This window comes from Solea senegalensis, linkage group LG2, assembly GCF_019176455.1.
Source record: "Solea senegalensis isolate Sse05_10M linkage group LG2, IFAPA_SoseM_1, whole genome shotgun sequence".
Classification (NCBI taxonomy): domain Eukaryota; kingdom Metazoa; phylum Chordata; class Actinopteri; order Pleuronectiformes; family Soleidae; genus Solea; species Solea senegalensis.
This window is the reverse complement of record NC_058022.1, coordinates 10,959,861-10,978,524: the sequence shown is the minus strand read 5'-3', so window position 1 is coordinate 10,978,524 and position 18,664 is coordinate 10,959,861. Positions and strand designations below refer to the sequence as shown.

Below are 18,664 nucleotides of genomic sequence, written 5' to 3'. Positions count from 1 at the left end.
GCGACGTATTGTTATATATGTTGTGTCTTGTGATATCAGAAGTATTAGTGGTTATTACTGGTTTTCCTTTTTCATGTATAGAAAGTCTTAACTATTAATTGCTAAAGATGATGTGAATTGATGAATATGACATGGGGCAACACAATATAAAAAACATTCTCAAATGTCCCTATATGCCAGAATACTGTACATTATTAACGCTCTGGATCTCCATCGCACTTTTTTTACCATTTCAGTATCCAGATGTTTTGGTGATATTGCTCTCTATGCATTTTACATTCAGACCTTTATAATATTTTTTGCATTCTGTCATTTATTCAGCATGACATTTAAAATGTATCTAGTTGTCAATTCTATTTATTGCCTAATTTATCACTTTAAGCCTATTCATATTTTTCCAAGACACATTAATGTGTTAATTCTGATACTGCCATTGACACTCATTCATGCTTTGTTTTACTGGCAGTTGTGACATGTTGTTTTGCACAAAACATGTGTTGCTACTTTGGCAAAGTAACTTCCCTCGAGGATCAATAACGTATCAACCATAACTTTCTCCTGAAAACAAAAAAAGAGTTGAACTCAGACTACTGACAGTGGGATTCAAGTCACTGATTCATTCACACAGGGACCCTCACTCACTCACTGTGTGAACAAATCAATGACATGCCCGTTTGCTCACATCTGACTGTGAGTTCAAGTGAACTAAAAGATGAATGGATCATTGAAGGAAGTGATTCAACAACTTTTTTTCCCCCAAACAAATTATTCAAATCCTTAGCTTCTTGGGGAAACAAGAATTTCTGCATAAAACCTGGTGGAAAAGGAGGTAAAGATACATCTGACATCTCACAATAAACAACTCCAGTACATAGAGATGTACACGAAGAAAGGAATTTAACATGTTGCAAGGGAATAATTGATAATTGAACAATTAACACAAATAAACTGTACTATTCTTTTAATTTGTACTGTATCTTTCAGGTCAAAGTGAGGCATCTGTTTTATGGAGACACCAAGTGGAAAATCCCACCATTTCCGAGTTAATTCAACACTCCCAGCAGTTATTATAAGTCATTAAATGTGGCACGTTAAGTGGTTCATCAAATGAATCCACATTTCATTGGGAAGAAAAATGTAGGACGAGATTAGCAAACCACAAATACATTCAGGCATTACCTCTCACTTTGAAATGCACTTTCACCTCCCTCACTCACCGGCTTGCTACTGCAAGTTCCGTGTCCAAACATTAAAAAAACAGTTTCTACGAATTGTGTAGCACTTTCTGAAACACATTTTACATTACAAAGAACAGTGTATTAGTGTGCAGCATGCACGGTAAGAATACGATGGGTAATAAAGCAAAAAGTAGTGATCTAAACGATGATGAATGATATCCCATTACTTCCAGAGGATTAGGTCATGATAAAGTGAAAAATCTAAAAGTGAAGACTATCTCTACATCAATATAGCACTGTAGTTGTCACCTCAGCACAATGTGGATGTGTGCTATAGGTGAAGAACTAAACGTGCATGTGCTGGCTGGGGATCTTCATTTTGAATTTTAGAATAAGACTCGTCTTGGAGTGGAGAAGCCAGCGATGCTGCTGTGGGCCATCGGGACAGCACTGAGGTCTTTCTCTCATCATGTTTCAAACTTGTACAATTGCCCACTAATGACTGATCCAATACATATGAATGCAGAAGAATGTGTTTGTGTGTCTTCAGGGTCTGTTTTTGCGTCATAAGTGCTAAGCTTGGCTTGACTTTAAATGAGGAGGATGAAGCTACGCAGCGTGTCTTCAGGGCAAGGAGTGCCTATCATGACACTAATTCACTCCCTGCCAGTCAGTAAAACCTCTCCCTCCAACACAACTCATTCAAGTACACACTCATCCATGCAAGCTCCCTGCATACACATCAAACAACGCCAGTATTATTGTCCAGAAAGCATGTCCAGCAACTCATTTCGTATCAGAACTTCAATTATGAGATGACAACTGGTAGCAATCTTTGTAATTACGCATCATAATTGCTTGAAAAAATCCCCTAAAAGGGTCACTTTAATAAATAAAAAATAAAATAAACATTTGTATTTCATCACCAGGAAAATGGTCTACTACATACTAGTATATAAAATAAGTTAAAAATGCAATCCCAGCACCAGCAATCCCAACAGCTGTTGTTACTCCTTCCAACGCCAACTACTTTATTTACAGGTATTTTACCACAACCTCTGTCTCCTTATGGCATTACTCAATCAGCATATTTATGCATATTGCGGCTTGTCGAAACGATATACATTTGGTGGTCTGCTGCGTCAAACCCCTGTGGACTTGATTTTATGGTTTGTTGAAGTGGAGACGCTTATGTTTCCCCCTGCCAGCATCCTCCACCTACCTAAATAACATTTTAATGAGGTTAACCAGCCAGACCAGAGGAGGGCGAGTCATTTACTGAATTTTTGGTCCACTTAAAAAAAACCCGCGATCATAAATCAAGATCAGCACACAAGCGAGTTTGGGAACACAGACCAGACACTGCTCTCCTGCCTGCAGTGCAGACCAGACCTCAGTGAAGTCATGAAAGTAAATAAATCAGCAGTTCCTGAAGGAGAAATAAAGGCAATAAAGCCTTGTTAAAGTCGTAGTCCAACCAATTATTTTACTGTCAGAAACTCATTCGTGTTAGTCTTATTAATAATAATAATAATAAAAAAAATGCTGCTGTTCTGTTCCACTTCATTTCACCCCTAAAAGCCCAAAGGTTTGTTTTTTTATAGGCAGTTTTCTGGTGCAAATGAACTCAGCATCATTACTCTACACAGAAATGTTAAAAAGCTACAGATTTATTCAAAATGAATGGCAGACAAAAACAATAATATTGAATAATTCAGCAGGTTTACACTATGTATGTAGGGTATGCAAAATTATGCCAACGCATCATGGTGACTGCATGTTGAGACTAATGACAAAACTGGTTCAGATACAGTGACAAATGCAAATTCTGCAGAGGTTTAAATGAACTGTGAGATTATTTTCGAGTCCCCTTGAAACTGGCAAATCCAAAACTAAACTATTCATTCACCAACTAGATATTTCCAGTTTTGAGTATATTCTATTGACCAAAGGTTGTCATAGAGCACAGTCAAATACTCTGAAAACAAAGAAATCCAGTCAGTGAACTATGCGTTTAAAACATGTGTTTGTGATGTCATTCATGCTGACTGCATCATACCGAGAGGTGTTTTTAATAGTCACTGTTGAAATCTCTGTAACTGACGTCTGTCTCGCGAGTGAGAGGGACTACACAGCTTTTTTGCATCTGTTGAGCCTGGAGAAGGAGAAGATGCAGCAGATCACTGCAGAATTGTCTTTAATCAGTGCCAGGCTGGGATTAGTAAACAGAGAAACAGATTTATCAGGAAAAGTGTGGAGGAAAAAAAAAAGGTTTAGAAAAACTCCAATGTCTGGTCTTTACAATGTCAAATTAAAGCACTTTTTCAATGTCAATTTTCCAGCACCTTACAGCGGTGGTAAATTGCATATTTATATGTACACATCACATTTAAAAGAAATTCTATTTTGTATAAACAACCAAAATAGTGTTTTTGTGCAGTCCCAGTCACACACGCAAGACGGTTCCTGGTAGAGCAGTTTTAAATTAAGACTGTTTTACATTATTCCTCTATTTAATAAGCAAACTATTCATTCAGGCACATACCAGACTACACTGTGAGGTGTCCTTAACTGCAGTGTGTATCGTGGGTCAGGTTTTTAGGTCTTATATTAGAAATAGGTTTTATAATAAAAAATAACAGTCATCATTGTTTTTTTTAACATGGCTTCCTCATGCAGTTTGTTCCCTTGTGGATAATAAAACCTGTTGTTACCATTTGATATCATCCAGATGTGACAAAATTCACAACAGCCTCAATGAGAGACAAATGTAAATACTCTACTTGCTGCAGCCAACAAAACCCTACCTAATCTATACCATAATCTACTTTGCTTGGCTGTTTACAGATGGTGAAGCAGTAAAAAAGTAATCGAGTAAAGAATTTAAGGTAGGCTAAAGGCTAAAACTTAATCAGGCTGACATGCTTGATTTATGTCCTGGTAATCTTGATTCATCCACTCTGGAGAATAAAATTATCCTACTTATAGGATAACAGCATAATAACCTTTTTAAAGGGCAGTAAAAGTAACATTTTCCAGTAATTCTGACCCTTCTGTTTTTGCATTGTGTTCTGGTGACTGCCACGAAATAACAGAAGTGGTTAAAACCCAAAACCAACCAGAGTAATTTGGGGTAATAACATTCCTTATTAAATGGGCTAAACTATAGGCTACAGCTCATTCCTGAACCTTAATCGCAGCAGACCATAGGCCATAAGTCCAGGAGGCTTCTACACAGTTCAAAACAAGTAAACACAATGAAGAGACTATATATGGCTAGGCCTGTTTGGATGCAAGATGCAGTAAATGTTTTAATTTCTTTCTACTTTTAATCATCAATTCCTTAAATCGTACTCATTTTTGAACAATGCCACCATGTGAGTCCTCGTCCACCAGTGGGACTACTGTATCATATTAACTGCAATACTTGGTGCAGATGTAAACAGTTTCCATGCGTCTGCAATCACGCAACAATTTACTTCAACTCAAACATCTAAAACAGGTTGTATTTTTTTTGGCAGAACATTCAAACATCTTTGTTCTTGAATGTTGTGTCCAGGAGGTGGTTAAAAAGCTTTAGATTAAACACCGTCACACTGCGTCTCTGTAAGTAAATATAAATACATTTAAATGTTTACCTTAAACTTTAATCAAGTGTGTTTAGACACAGCTTGATATAAATGTAAATGCACCATTAAGCGCATGTGATCATTATGTGGCGGAACAATTTGAAAATGATATATAAGTCATAATTTTGATCTCAGTAGGGATACCAATGATGCATTCACGTGTGAAACCTGTGTGTGAAAATAGCTAAGTAACATAAAATGTGTTCCATCATACTTGCACCTAAAGTTGATTTTAATTACGATATGGTTTATTATATATGTAGACTTATTCAACAGCCTCGCAGCATACACGTACACTGCAGTGTGCGGTACAATCTACAATAAATGTGATCAAAGTCACCACATTTGCCAAATCCTTCATCTCATTATACTGAATCTATGACCTGAATAAAATGAGAAGTTAATTTAATAATTCACATGCTCGTGGGTGCACCCGTTTCAAATCCAGACAAATCGAGAACTTCTAAATACTTTTCTATAAGAATGTTATAAAAATTGGTTGTAATTGTTTCAGTCCCTTCAATCTCCTACATCAACCAAAAACGAGTGTGTCCCATACTGAGGCCATTACTCCCATCAACCTACCCATGCAAACAAATAAGACATGATTATAAAAAACATATGGATTTCACAGGCAGTCCACTCTTAATGTTCTTTGGTTCTTTTTTGTTTATTGTCATTAAAAAAGCTCTGCAGTCACAGCCTGTCTTCCTCAGTGCACATGAGACACCCATTAAGTCCACTGGCAACCATGACACTCGTTTTCTAAGGGTCCTTCATCGCAGAAAAAGCCAAAACATCACATTAGCACAGTGGAACACACAAAAACAGAGGAGAGTGCAAAACATAAACAATATTAACAAAGCATTTCTGACATAAAAAAGAACTTCAAAAACACATTATAACACAAATAAAGAAAAGTGGGTCTGCATGTGTTGCTTGAGGTAGAACAGGATGGAGAACTGAAGCACTACACGGTGGGAAAATACAATAATTACAGTTAGAGCAGAAATGGCAGACTCCAGAATATATAAGACTGAAGAAATCTGACCTTTTTAAAAAGACCCTGAAGAATCGAGCGGGAGGAACAGAACGGTTCTGCATGTGTGTGTCTGCATGCATTTTATTTCAGGTTGTGGAGAATGGAGCAGAGGTTGAGGCAGAGGAAAGTATGTTTGTGACTGGTTTTGTGATAAAGCTCTTGTGTCTGCAGGCGGAGAGAGGACACCTCAAACAGACGACGGTTCTTCCTGCAGAAAATGAGATGAAAACCAAATGGTTTCTTGTCAGTCTGAAGATATAAATAATGAAATAAACTAATCCCCAATAATTAATCACACTTGTCAGGTCATCTCTGACATTTCCAACAGAAGGTGGACAAATTAGGTTTCTTTTAACATGGCTTTTAGCACATTTACAATAGAGAATTAACATTTAAGTGATAAAAATGAACATATTTACTACTACTACTTAATAGTTAAAAGTATGCTGAGCATGTAATAAGCGTAGCACTCTATGTTTCTTATGTGAAGTTCTACATCCCACTGAACAACTGACAAATATTACACGGACAAAAGCTGTATTGCTCAGGTTGCTAAACTACATCACATGTAGATACTTTACAGACTGAAAGCCTCAGCTGACATTACTAACAGGTTATTAAGACAAAACCCTGATAGTTTCCCTTCATTCCAGTTCCCGCACCAAACTAAAATAATGACTTGCCTTGCATTCGAAGTGTTACTTCCTTTCACAGCAGATTTCTTTCCACATGTTCTGTTCCATCTTTGATCAGGTTTCCTTCCCTCAGCACGCTTGTAAAACCAAATTACGACCACACGTCGGACTTCATCCTCTAGAAAATCTCCAGAGTGCTGAACCTGCCCTTTGCCATTTTTTTTTTAATGAGGTGAATTAAACAAACCCATGTTGGACTTGTGCCTGGGAGATTGTTGTCAACTTTGGTTGATGTTGGCCAGTGGTTACCGTTAGTGTTTTAAAGCACGGCAATCAAACACACGTTAAATGATGATTACGTGTGAGGTAGGAGTCAGTGTAATAGGCCACCAACCACTGGGAAATGTTTTTTTCTAATGGTTCACATTTCAAACAGTAGCCTTCTCACCTGAAGTGTAAAAACTTTACCAGACTTTTCAATTTAGCGCAATCACATCAGCCGTAGATGACTACAGTCGTGTTTCCTTACTGAATTATTTTACCCTTCCAGGGATCGAGCTATGGTATTAGGTATCAATAGTAAGGTTAAGTAAGTTTAGTAATGTTAGTCCACACAAACCTAAGGAAAGATACAAGTGCACAAATATATATTTGTATATTATGTCAATGCACATGTATATGGAACCAGTGAACAGCACACACAGATCAGTGGTATTGACAGTATGCTGATCACTGTGCGTACCTGTTCCTGGAGAGCTTCTGCAAAAGGATAGTGAGCTTTTCCAGAGATGGAAGATCCAAGCGAGGATGGTTTATGAGCTGGGTGGCTGTTTGGAAAAACTCCTCACTGCTACATGCCTCCAGGAAGGGATTTAGGTAGCCTAGAAGCATGCAAACGGAGCAAAGAAAGCACAATGTTGTCCAAACAATTTTGTTGATCAACACCACATTTTTTAGTTAATATTAAAACTTCTGCAGAGATGGTAATGATCAACTTCTTTCTTGTCATACTTTTGGAAATTTGCATAAAAATGTCAAATACATGGACACACAAACAAACCATGAAAACACTTTAAACATCAAACTGAGCGAGACAAGGACACAGATGCCGGTCAGAAGGAGTCTGTGATGATTATATTTGGAAGAGCGTCCATATTGTCACTGTTAACTCTGACCTTTTCTTCATCCAACAAAAACCTCACACACAGGGAGATGAAAAGGAGAGGACATCAACATTGGTCCACACAGAGGGAAGCGGCACATTTCTTCAATTAATAGAAGCAAATGTCAACTTATGAAAGCCTAAAATTACTCAGTTCCTAGTAAACAAACATTTGTTTCTACTTAAGACACATTCCTACTCTTTCAAAAAAGCAGCTCTTCTCTGTCTTCGACTACACATGTGGATGAAGGAATACAATCTGAGGGACTTTTTTTTTTTTTGCTTGGTGCTGCGGTTGTGCTGGTATCAAATCACAGATGAATGGATGTGGAAAAAAAGGATCATGTGCAGATAAGAAAGTCTACAACAGGATCTGATAAAAAATATGAGGAACTGGACAAAACAAAACTGCTCAACTATGTACCTATAGCTAAATAAAATCCTTTATATTAGTGGTTAAGTGCTGCATTGAGTAATTTTGCTCAGATTAAGTGATGATTTTTCTTTAAAAAAGCTAGACAGGCTGATAACTGTGTGACATTGTTGCACTGCTTATGATCATCTTATTTTCAAATGCAATATTCAAATACAATCTATAATTTGATTAATTTATATTTTCTTCCAATGCATGAATGTTTTATTATCCTTTATGTCATATTAGGATCGGGAGCATGGCACACGTCACATCTTCTGAACTTCATTATTTTAATAAGTGCTTAATTTTGCACACATAATTATACACCGAATCCTTATGCATTTTTTATTAACAACATACTGTAGGTGCTGTAGGAGCAACCAAAAACACTATGTAGACTTAGTATAATATCAGCAAACACTGCTTTACGATGGCAGGTTTGGAAAAACCTGGAACACATACAGAGAAAGTAGATCCACATGTGTCCATGAATCTGATGTATGCAGTTTTTAAGCTTATGTATTCATACTTGATGTTTACCAGACATCAGTCAAATCAGTCAACACGTTTAGTGTGTGTGCGTGTAAGTGGCATTTCGTGCCAATTATGAAATGTGTTACAAGTATGTGGCTGAACTTTATACAAGCCGTCAAGTTGTCATAGCATGACCTCAGACATCCTGTCTGTATGTGTTCTTTGTGTAAAACTGAACCCTTTTTTTTCCCCATTTTGTTATATTGGCAATATTCAGGTGGAAACCTTTTGCCCCCACATCGTCACACTGTTAACGTCTCCCCTCATTACTGCTTATAATTAGAAAGTCTTCCTAGACTGAAACCTCACAACTACATACACACGTGCTGTAGAGCTCTGGCCTCAGTTGCCTCTGGCATATGGCTCTGCTGTTTATGAGCATATAGCAGCCGTAAATGATACGGTTCATAACCCTGCCAAACTTGCTGGTCACTTCAACTGTTCCTTCTGCCGTGTCCAGCAGAGTCAAAACTTGTCTTGTAGAAGTCCAAGGTCTAAAGCCCACAATCTCAAAATCTGCTGCCTGACCATTGCTTACGACTGATGTGAGTCGTAAGCAATGGTAGACAAACCATTAAGATGTGGTTTTGCAGCAAGATCCTACAAGAGGGGCTGGTTTTAATCAAGGTAAATAGTGATGGTAAAGACGGTCTATTAATCTGAGTGATTGCAGAAACTTTCAAAGTTACGTCAACCACAACTGATTTTTCAGACAACGCTAACCGTGCAACGTTAAGGTCACAGGTACGGTGTTATTGAAGCATGAACTGATGAGGGAAATGCCAGAGTCTGACAACCGCATTGACTTTTACAGTGTGATTGTACTTGTGATTTGTGAATAAAATTTTATTTGACAGGTAAAAAAAAAAAGAAAGAAATGTTTTGTAGTTGAGGGCCACACAGTTGGTGTAGTGTTTAGCACGCATGCCTTTGCAGCAAGAAGACAGAGGTTCCCGACCCGGTCGGAACAAGGGACTTCTTGCATGGAGTTTGCACAGATCAACAACATATCTGTGGGGAGCCTGGACGCCAGACATAATCATTTGTGTTCAGATGCAATAAACAGTCGAACGTGAGTTGTCTGACTGAAATCTATAAATGATGATAGACTTTGCACAGCAGCCATTTTGGCAAGCTTTAGCATGTTTTTTGCAGAAAAAGCACAGGTTTTACTAATTACACCAACAATGACTGCTCAGTTCATGTAAGTCAGGACAGCGTGTCAGTGAGCCAGCATGCGCTCAGCAACTGCGGAGGCTAAACAGAACTCAGCCGTCAGTAAATCCATTATTTACAACTGTGATTTTCCTATCGTGACCTGTCAGAATGCAGCTGTGCAAAGGGGGCATTTACTTATTTAAACATTAACTTGAATATTTATTCACCCTTATGAGAAAAGAAGAGCGACTGCTCATCACCTTTTTTGCAACTGAAAGGTTATGAGTTCTAAACAATAGCCATCCAAAATTTACTTACGGGACTGTTCAGTTAGCTGCATCAGGATGTCTGTGGGTGTGTGTAAACCTGCACGGCCAGCCTGTAACACCATCAGCAGCACACACACTCCTTCATAATAGATAAACAGGCCTCTGCTCTCCTCAGACATCAGCTCAGTATGGAGGCTGTCCAGAGCCTTGGCCAGCACGTCAGCTAGAGACAAAGCAGAAAGGCATGTATGAACATAGTGATAATTGATCGTGCTTTTACTGTTTAATACCTTTTCATCTTACTGTGATGTTTTACACTTTTAAATGAAGCGAGTTAGGAATATACGCTTTTTGAGACAGCTCAACTTTGTCCCATACAGGACAGTTTTCATTTGGTGTTGTACCTGTTTTGCAAAAGGAAAATTATTTGCCCACCTAAGCTTTCCCATCTTAACCCAAGATGTGTTTCATTTTTTTTCTCAAACTCCACATTATACAGTTCTTTGGTTTAATGCTTGCCATTCTTCTAATGTCCACTTTTGAAGTCCAAAATCTATCATGCATGCTGAATTCAAAGATCTGATCTGTGATCAATGCACATTTCTGAAAGTGTTAAATTTATATAACCTGACAAGGGGATAAGAGCTTTCTTTTGGTTGTTTTGAACCGAGCTGGGTTCTCTTCAACTTGGAACGGTATTTATAATGTGTAAAGCACATAAGAGGGATAAGAAACATCTCACCATTCTGACTAATTTGGGTCTACATCGATACAGACAAGGGAGAGAGCAGACCTGGTAGGCAGATGGGACAGAAAAACAGACTTCAGAGGAAAGACAGCTCTGAAGTCTTGGCATCAGATGGAAGGTCAGGTTAGAGGGGAGTTTATGTCAGGATATATTTTTAAAATGAGCTTCTGATTGGAGCTGATGGGGATGTTTCTCTGTTCTTTTTCCCAAGCTGCAAATGCTGCTGATGCCTTTCCTCTAGTTATCAGTGTAATTACTAGTGTTGCCTTTGCTGGTTGATGTAGCTCCACTGCTCATTTTGCTATGGTTACAAACCAAAGTACCAAAGAAGTTTCACTCAAGGCCAGAAATGTTTACACTACAAATGTACCTCACTCATGGCAAGTGAGGTAAACAAGCACACCTTCACATAGTGTACTTTTTTCCTCAAATATTTCATCATCATGCCAGGAACAAAAGTGGAAGATCACAAACTCACAAATACGATATAAATTCTGTAAAACGGCACGTTGACGATTATAAAATGACATTATAAACAAAGCCTGCAGCCTATTAATGGAATTTGCAATTGTTGTTTGCACTAATGAAATATGGGGCTTTGTACTTTGTACTTACGAAACATAATGCCAAACATTCAATACAGTGTGTCCATGTGTGTCAAGTAATAATACCTTGCGTGACAGTGCGGAGGATAATGAGGATGGAAAGAATGCAGGTGTGAGGACAGGGGCTGCGGTAAAGAGGCCGGTTCTTGAGGGGTCCAGCTGTTTCACTGTGGTATAAATCTTCACAGTGTAGTGATGTTGACTGGCCTGCTGGTTTTGACACTTCTTCTCCGATCCACTGCAGTGTGGCAGAAAGAGCCACATTCTGTGCAAAATACACACATAAATGCACACATTTAAAAACTGTGGCAAAAATTCCTTTTAAAAAAATAAAATAACAGGGATGCCTGAACTGAGCTCCACTGACGTCAGCGTCGGCAATAAACATCACGCTCTCTCTCTCTGTCAGCTATCCCCTTTACAGAACATCTTCCTTCCTCCATTTATGTATTGTAGCCCTAATATTTGTTGTTTTTTTGTCTTTAAAGTGAACACACATTGCAACAATAAGGGAGCATGTGATTCCAGTTACACATAAAGCATGTCACTGAGCAGAAATGACATGACTGACAAACAAACACAGTGGGGCTAAGCTCCCTGCAGCAGTGCTGGTGAGTAGGTCTGCAGCTTTAGAAGCTGTGGGGAGGGAAAAGTGGCTCAGTGCAGTGGAGTGAAGCCTGGAGCATAGCCCGTAGCAGGAATTGAGAGTTAAGACAATGATCTGAAGGTAAGGGTTATGGGCTGAACGCTAGCATGTGGTGTTCTAAATAAAATGAAGATTGCGGCAAATTACAAAGTCAATAATGTGGTTATGGGTATCGGAACAAGACTGTCTAATCACTGTCACCGCTTCAGCCAGCGGTGGCTGATGCATTGCATCTGTTATGGGGGGATGCTAAAGGGCTTCTAGCCATGTGGCTGTATTATGGAGTGGAACACAAATCCTTATCAAAAACCATAACACAGGAACAGCCGGTTCTCATGTAGACTCTGTTCAAAACACAGAGACAGGCATAACCACGCTTCATGACTGGACCCATGATGGGACTCGACAGGACCACCAGACAACGATAAATTGAATCCCCTCCTTAAAGTGGATGTGTGCCTCTAAGGGAAAACTGTGTTGTGTTGGGTTTCTGTGGCATGACGATGTGAAAGGGACCCAGCAGCTTCTGCTAGGTAAAACAACTAAGAAAGAGGCAGGTCAAAGAATTAATACCATTTCAAACAGACTCTTCTCTTGATTGCCACTCCATTTAGCAAAGAACAAAAGCTTGCTTCTCACTCAAGATCTCATAACGTAGCCACATATAGGTAACTGTGTTCATCAAGATGCCTTTTTCATAGTGGCTACGTATTAGGGCCGTTGAGTTTTGCTTTCAATGTTGTTTCAATTTCACACACACACACACACACACATATGTAGGCCAGGATTTTGTCCCTGCATGTAGGCATAAATTGTCAATAAATACTTACTAAAGGGTCTTGTGAAATTATATAGAAATGTGGATAGACATTTAATGTATTCCAGTAGTTGCAACAGCTTTCTGTAGCAACAGAAATAATCATGTCTTTACTTGGCCATGGTCCATGTGTCTCAAAGCCCAATGGATAAGGCGGAGAAGGCTCAGGAGGAGATCTGGTTCTGACTCATGAGTGTGATGAAGCTCATCTGCTAATAACGGCAGCACCTGAGGGAAAAAAGATAACTTAATAGTATAATTAAGTCATATTATCATGACTACAATATATCAAAGATCAGTGTAAAGCTGAAACAAAGGCACCACCTTGAGGCATCTGTCGTTGAGCACAACCTCCAGCGGCAGACACTGGCCTACACCTCTCTTCTCATTTCCTTCAACTGATGGGAATGTCTGTCCATCAAGTACCCAGTCCAGTAAAAGGGCCAGGAGCTTTAATGAGGTGGGACTGGAGCTGCTCTAAAAGGAGGAGGGTGAAATAAATAGTTAAAATCAGTATTGCTAAATCTGTCATCTGCAATCTTCTTTATTACAAACAATAAAGTATAGCCACATAAAGGTTATGGCTGTGGTTATTTTAATTACATGGTTAACTGCTGTTAGGTCAGCTGAATAATTAAAACTCTATCTATTTACAGTCAAACCAAAGGAAATATTAGGAGTCTTTGAACAAGTGGGGAACCTAACAGGCTTCCAGTCTGAAAATGTCTGGGTCTTAATATCTGTCTAATATGTGCCAATAAGGGAATTTCTTTTTAAATAAACACAAGAGAGAGTGAGAGAACACCTTGCAGAAGGGTTTTCCAGATGCAGCACTACTTTCCTTTTTTGACGGTTTAATATTCCCAACATCTCTCTGACAGGCTCTTGGTGCTGTGCTGGGTTCATATTTCCTCTGAAAAATATAAATAAATTTATTATGAAGAATCTGTTTGAAACTTCAACCAAGAATATGTACGTCGGAGAGTATGTATTGGAACTTGTTAAAATAGACTGCAATTTGGCAAAAATGACATTACGTGCAGGTTCTCAAGTCGAGGCTGTACCCTCTTGGACTGGCTCTCCAACTTCTTATTCTGTTCACTGATCTCAGTCAACTGCACATTTAGAAAACAGTGAATATAAATTTGTATGCAAGACCAGAGGATATAAAATCAATTCAAATCAAAAATCAGTTCAGGGATTAAAAGCAAAAAGACTTAACAAATCTTAACATTAAAAGAAGACTTAACTCAGTGGGTAATTATTACTATTATAATTACTATTATAATTGTATAATTTAAAAAAAAGTGTGTGCATAATCATGAATGACCAATTTCCATTATTAATAATAAAGAAATCCAAATAAGAGAGGGTTATCTTGTATTGCCCTCTAGTGGTCCAAGTTAGTAATTGCTCTCTTGAACAAACTGATACAAAATTAAAGATTTTACTTTTATTTATTTAAAAGTAGTCATCAACACAATAAGTGAATGTAAACACTTCTCACCTGTTTCTTCATGTTTTCATTCAAATTCTTAATGGTGTCAAAGCTGGATTTAAGCCTCCTGTTCTCTTTGCTCTTCTGTCGAAGAAGATCCTGCAGCTGACAAAGCTCATGGTGGTGTTTCTAATGACACATAAGGCTAGATTAGTACCTAAAATCAAAATGTCTACAGTCAAGAGCAGAGGTAAGTGGAGTATATACCTAAAACTTCCTACAAGAAAATGTTGAAGGAAAGGGAATCATTTATTTAAAGTTCATTCGGGTGAATGTGACCAGGTTGTGTGTCTGACTTCCTCTATAGCCAGTATGCGAATATGGAGAATCTCTTCCAGCCCAGACAGCCTCCTAAAAGCTTCCTCCTGTTGTTTCAGCCTCCTTTCTCGTTCATGCAGCTCCCTCTCCCACTGTTGCTGGCTTTGTCGTTCTGTCTGTACGCACACACACACACTTATTCTCTGATAATTTGTTGACAACACTCCCTCTCTAACCAAACTAATCTCTGAGTCCGAAATGCAAAATGACTCATTACAATCGCACTTAAGTTTTGCCCCATCTTGATGTACCAATAAACTTAATAACTACAGTGGTTCTGCACTCTTACTTTTAGCTGTTCATATATGGTCATCATTTCCTGGTAAATCTTGACAAATACTGAGGACGAAGAGCAGCATGAGTCAAGGAATTGGTGAGTTTTCTGTGTCTCTCTGTCTGGTTCAGTACCATGGGATCCAGGGCTATTATTATCCAGACAGGAGGGCAGAGTCACATCTAATCAAGCAGAAGTACAGTACAAATATTACTAATTATCTTCTGCATTCACAGCAGCGGTCGTGAATAAAAGCAGAGGATCATAAGTGCAGTTCAAACGTTGTAATTATCTTCTGCATTTACAACAGAGGCTGTGAATAAAAGTCAGAGATCAGAGCAATAACATGAACGTAAGAAAATAAAGTGCAAGATTTATTCCCTAAGACTTTAATATATTAAATTCTTATAAAGATTTTCCCTCAGGAAATTATGGCTGGAGCTGCTACTTTAGGTTTTATGTAAAGATGGTCAATGATTGATTTTGCTGCAGTGCAGAGATGACTTGAGACATGCTCACCCGTTTCTGTGCACGGCACCTGAGAGTCCTGAAGTGGAGCAACTGCAAAGTCTCTTCTCAGGTCGTCCTTACTGCCATGCAGAACATGATCAATACTAAACCTAATATGTTACAAATTAAACATATTACTCATCACAAAAATGTAAAATTGTACCTGCAGCAGTAATAATTACACACACTTACTGTTTGGGGTGGGCAGTAACTGCTATGAAGAGCTCATTTAAAGCTTTGCTGAAGCATTTCAGTTCTCTCCTTGGTCGCCTTGATGTGTGGGCCAAAATCAGCCTTTGTAATGCTGCTAAAACAGTAAACATGATGCAATGTTAGACAGAAAGGACTTTTCAATGAAAATCAATTAGAAGTGAACTAAGACCAAGGAGTGGTGCCTGGTTACACGTCACTTAAAACATTCCCTGCTGTGATTTGTTAACACAAGATGACTTCAACATCGACATGGCTAAAAACCTGCAAATAAGCCAGACTAGAAAAAAGTAAGGAAAAGTGTGATGCTTTAAGAGTTAAGAGTTTACAAATATGAATGAATGTGATGTAATGATGTCAACACAATCACCATGTGAGGGTTCACGTGTGGTAAACCTACCGCCATCCATTCCTGAGGGACTGTCTTCTGAAGAAGATGGTATCTACAACAAAAACAAGACATCAATGCATCAATGAAGGGTGTACACTGTATATAATGTAAATATTGTTGATACTTTTTCACATGCTTTTGCATTCCTGTTATACATTTAATTATTTCGCTGTCTACTGCTCAATTCTCCACATGAGGTCACAGGGATCTGGAGGTAAAAGCCAGGGTACACCCTGGACAGCTTGCCTGTCCATTGCAGCGTCAACACACAGAGATGAACAACCATTCACTCTTACAGCTATAAAATGTTAGAAAACATTGAAGAATGTTGAATGATGTTTCACAAACCTTGATATAATGATGTTCTCAAATGTTAACCCAAATTATTCATCACTTGTAATGACTTCTTTATTATATGATGTAAATAAACCAGAAAATATTCACATGTAAGGAGCTGAAAAGTAAGAGAACTAATTTTAATTATTAAAAAAAAAAAACGCTCAAATAGTTGTCAATTAATTTAGTAATCGATTCATCGTTACAGCCCCTATACATGGCCTTCTTGCTGCTGTAAAGTACATTTTGTGGATGTGGGATGAATAAAGTCTCTTTGGCTTTTCCTGAGACAAAAATTACACGTTTGTTATTATAGGGAAGCTAAACGACAACATGTGGGCGGAGCAAATGTGCAGTTAAGCTGTTCGTTTGTTTTTTATAAAATAAAAACTATAGTAGTATAATATAGTAAACAGACAGCAGAGTGGCGCTAACGATATAAAAAGAAAATGCGAGAGGTTAGCATCACTTTCTCGTTGTAGGACATTATCTCGACCGGGCCAGTGAGTGACGGTGACTTGAACTGTAGTTTATCGTTACAATGAATGGTTGCCAGACAAGCCGACAACTTTCTTAAACTCATACCTGTTTCCTCCTCTCCAAATATTTCTGCTCAAGCCTGACCACTGCATCAGTCACGTCGACCTCGCTGTCGTTAAACTGAACATTCATAGTAAACGCAGCTGTCAAATATCAGGCTTGATTAAATGTACAGTAACTGTAGCTACCAACCACGCTATCAACAAAATAAAACGGACTTCCGGGTTAGACTTTCAGATTAAAATGTTCCTTAAAAATTAGACACAGGCGGATGTCAGACACTTACATACTAATACTGGAGTAAACACACAATTGAAATAGTAATTTTTTTTATAGGACATAGCATAGGGCTAACTCCTCACCACACACTAGCAATTTCAGCTAACACGTGTTAATGAGATGATGCTAAGCCTTGCCCTAAAGTTAGTCTCTGCTTAACTGTTGTGGACTTGTCTGCAGATCTCATTTTCTCTCCCTACAGCCTTCCAAGCTGATTCACTGCATCTTCATGTGCTGGGTAACACCTCTCATTAGACTACTGACAAAGTAGAAACCTTAAAATGCTTCATGTAATTTACCCAAATATTCATCAGTTTACAAGACAAAAATTGAATTGAATTTGACGTTCTCGGTGTCAGTAACCTGACCTCTAAACTTTTGGGAAACCATGCAAAAGATTGCAAGCTCTTTGCATGACCCAGCAGAATAAATATCTAAGCAATTCTATTAGACAATCTGTCTAACCACATCCATCTGCTTTTGTTACTTGGCCCATCATGGTACACATTTATCTTCCTCCAAAACAAGCCATTAGAGTGAACATGTAAATCACTTGTAGACAAAGTGAAGCATTTGGTCAAATTGAGGTCAAGCATTTTCAGGTGTCTGCTTTGTCAACAACAACATCTTGCTGAATGCATGAGAAGCTCTGCAGGGACAGACAATGAGATCCGAGGACAGGAAAGTGGAATTAATTTCATGCTTAGCAAAATCAGGGTTTAAACAGATACACTTTGGTGAGGCTACAGAACTTTGTTGGGTTTCATGCAGCCAACTAAGACATTGGGGTTTGCATCATCCCAAATGGTAAGTAAACTGAGGGACAAGTGAGTGGATATTTGATTTTTGCACAGATCTACAGGACACAAAGCTTGGTGTTCTGATACTGACTTGTGACAGCAATCTGTCAGTGTAGAACGGAAAAGGCAGGTAGAGATTGGGGAGGGCATCCATCGGTGGGCCCTGACTGGATGTGAAAAGGCCAGTCACACAAGGCCAGGTGAGCTATCTGAGGGGTTTTGTTTACCTTTTTTCTTGTGACTTATCAAATTCTATCTTGTTTTGAAGAGTTGATGAAGGCTGCAGCAGATTCCTGTATCAGAGTGCTCCATTTTGGACACCATAACCTGGTGAAGTCCGGTCCTGGATGGCTGCGATGAGGACCTTGCCCAAGGTTAACTGACCCTTCTACAATGATGGCTTTTTTGCCACGGGATGTCTTCAGGTATGTACTTTCAGATGGTACTCTTTGTTTAAACCATATTTAATTTATACTAAAGTGTGTTGGACCTTAAGCACCAGAGCCTACTAAACTGTACACATGCCTCAATGGCTGCTATAGGCAGAGAGCAACCTCTGAGGTTTTATTATTTTAAATTGACTCTACCACCTAAAGCAAGAGACTCCTTCAACCCAGGACCCATTGACCCACAACCACACATCCAAAACCACTGTACATGCACATGATGC

General features: G+C 38.6%; 1 protein-coding gene across 6 annotated transcripts; it reads right to left on the bottom strand.

Annotated features, from left to right (window-relative positions):
* Positions 1-5,677: 5,677 nt before the first annotated feature.
* Positions 5,678-17,104, bottom strand: LOC122765245 (coiled-coil domain-containing protein 138-like). 6 transcript variants are annotated; one of them, XR_006359945.1, is made up of 16 exons: positions 16,961-17,104; positions 16,019-16,091; positions 15,631-15,745; positions 15,448-15,548; positions 14,944-15,110; positions 14,633-14,770; positions 14,346-14,465; positions 13,876-13,953; positions 13,644-13,751; positions 13,163-13,315; positions 12,953-13,066; positions 11,442-11,640; positions 10,072-10,245; positions 7,227-7,365; positions 5,859-6,057; positions 5,678-5,777 (listed from the first exon to the last, which is right to left on the bottom strand). XR_006359945.1 is itself a non-coding variant. In XM_044019403.1 (16 exons), the coding sequence occupies exons 1-16, from the start codon at positions 17,045-17,047 to the stop codon at positions 5,931-5,933; spliced, it is 1,824 nt and encodes a 607-aa protein (XP_043875338.1). In that variant the 5' UTR covers positions 17,048-17,104; the 3' UTR covers positions 5,678-5,930. The 6 variants fall into 6 exon arrangements, 5 of the variants coding, with proteins under 5 accessions (XP_043875338.1, XP_043875334.1, XP_043875336.1 ...); XM_044019403.1 differs by having other exon boundaries at positions 5,678-6,057; positions 14,944-14,993; positions 15,063-15,110; XM_044019399.1 differs by having other exon boundaries at positions 5,678-6,057.
* Positions 17,105-18,664: the final 1,560 nt, after the last annotated feature.

Excerpts from the sequence above, each read along its gene's own strand:
- LOC122765245 (XM_044019399.1), bottom strand. The coding sequence starts at position 17,047 with ATGAATGTTCAGTTTAACGACAGCGAGGTCGACGTGACTGATGCAGTG. Across the intron at positions 15,111-15,447 it reads GGTGCCGTGCACAGAAACGG|ATGTGACTCTGCCCTCCTGT; the intron begins GTGAGCATGTCT and ends CTGCTTGATTAG. Across the intron at positions 13,752-13,875 it reads CTCGACTTGAGAACCTGCAC|AGGAAATATGAACCCAGCAC; the intron begins GTAATGTCATTT and ends TATATTTTTCAG.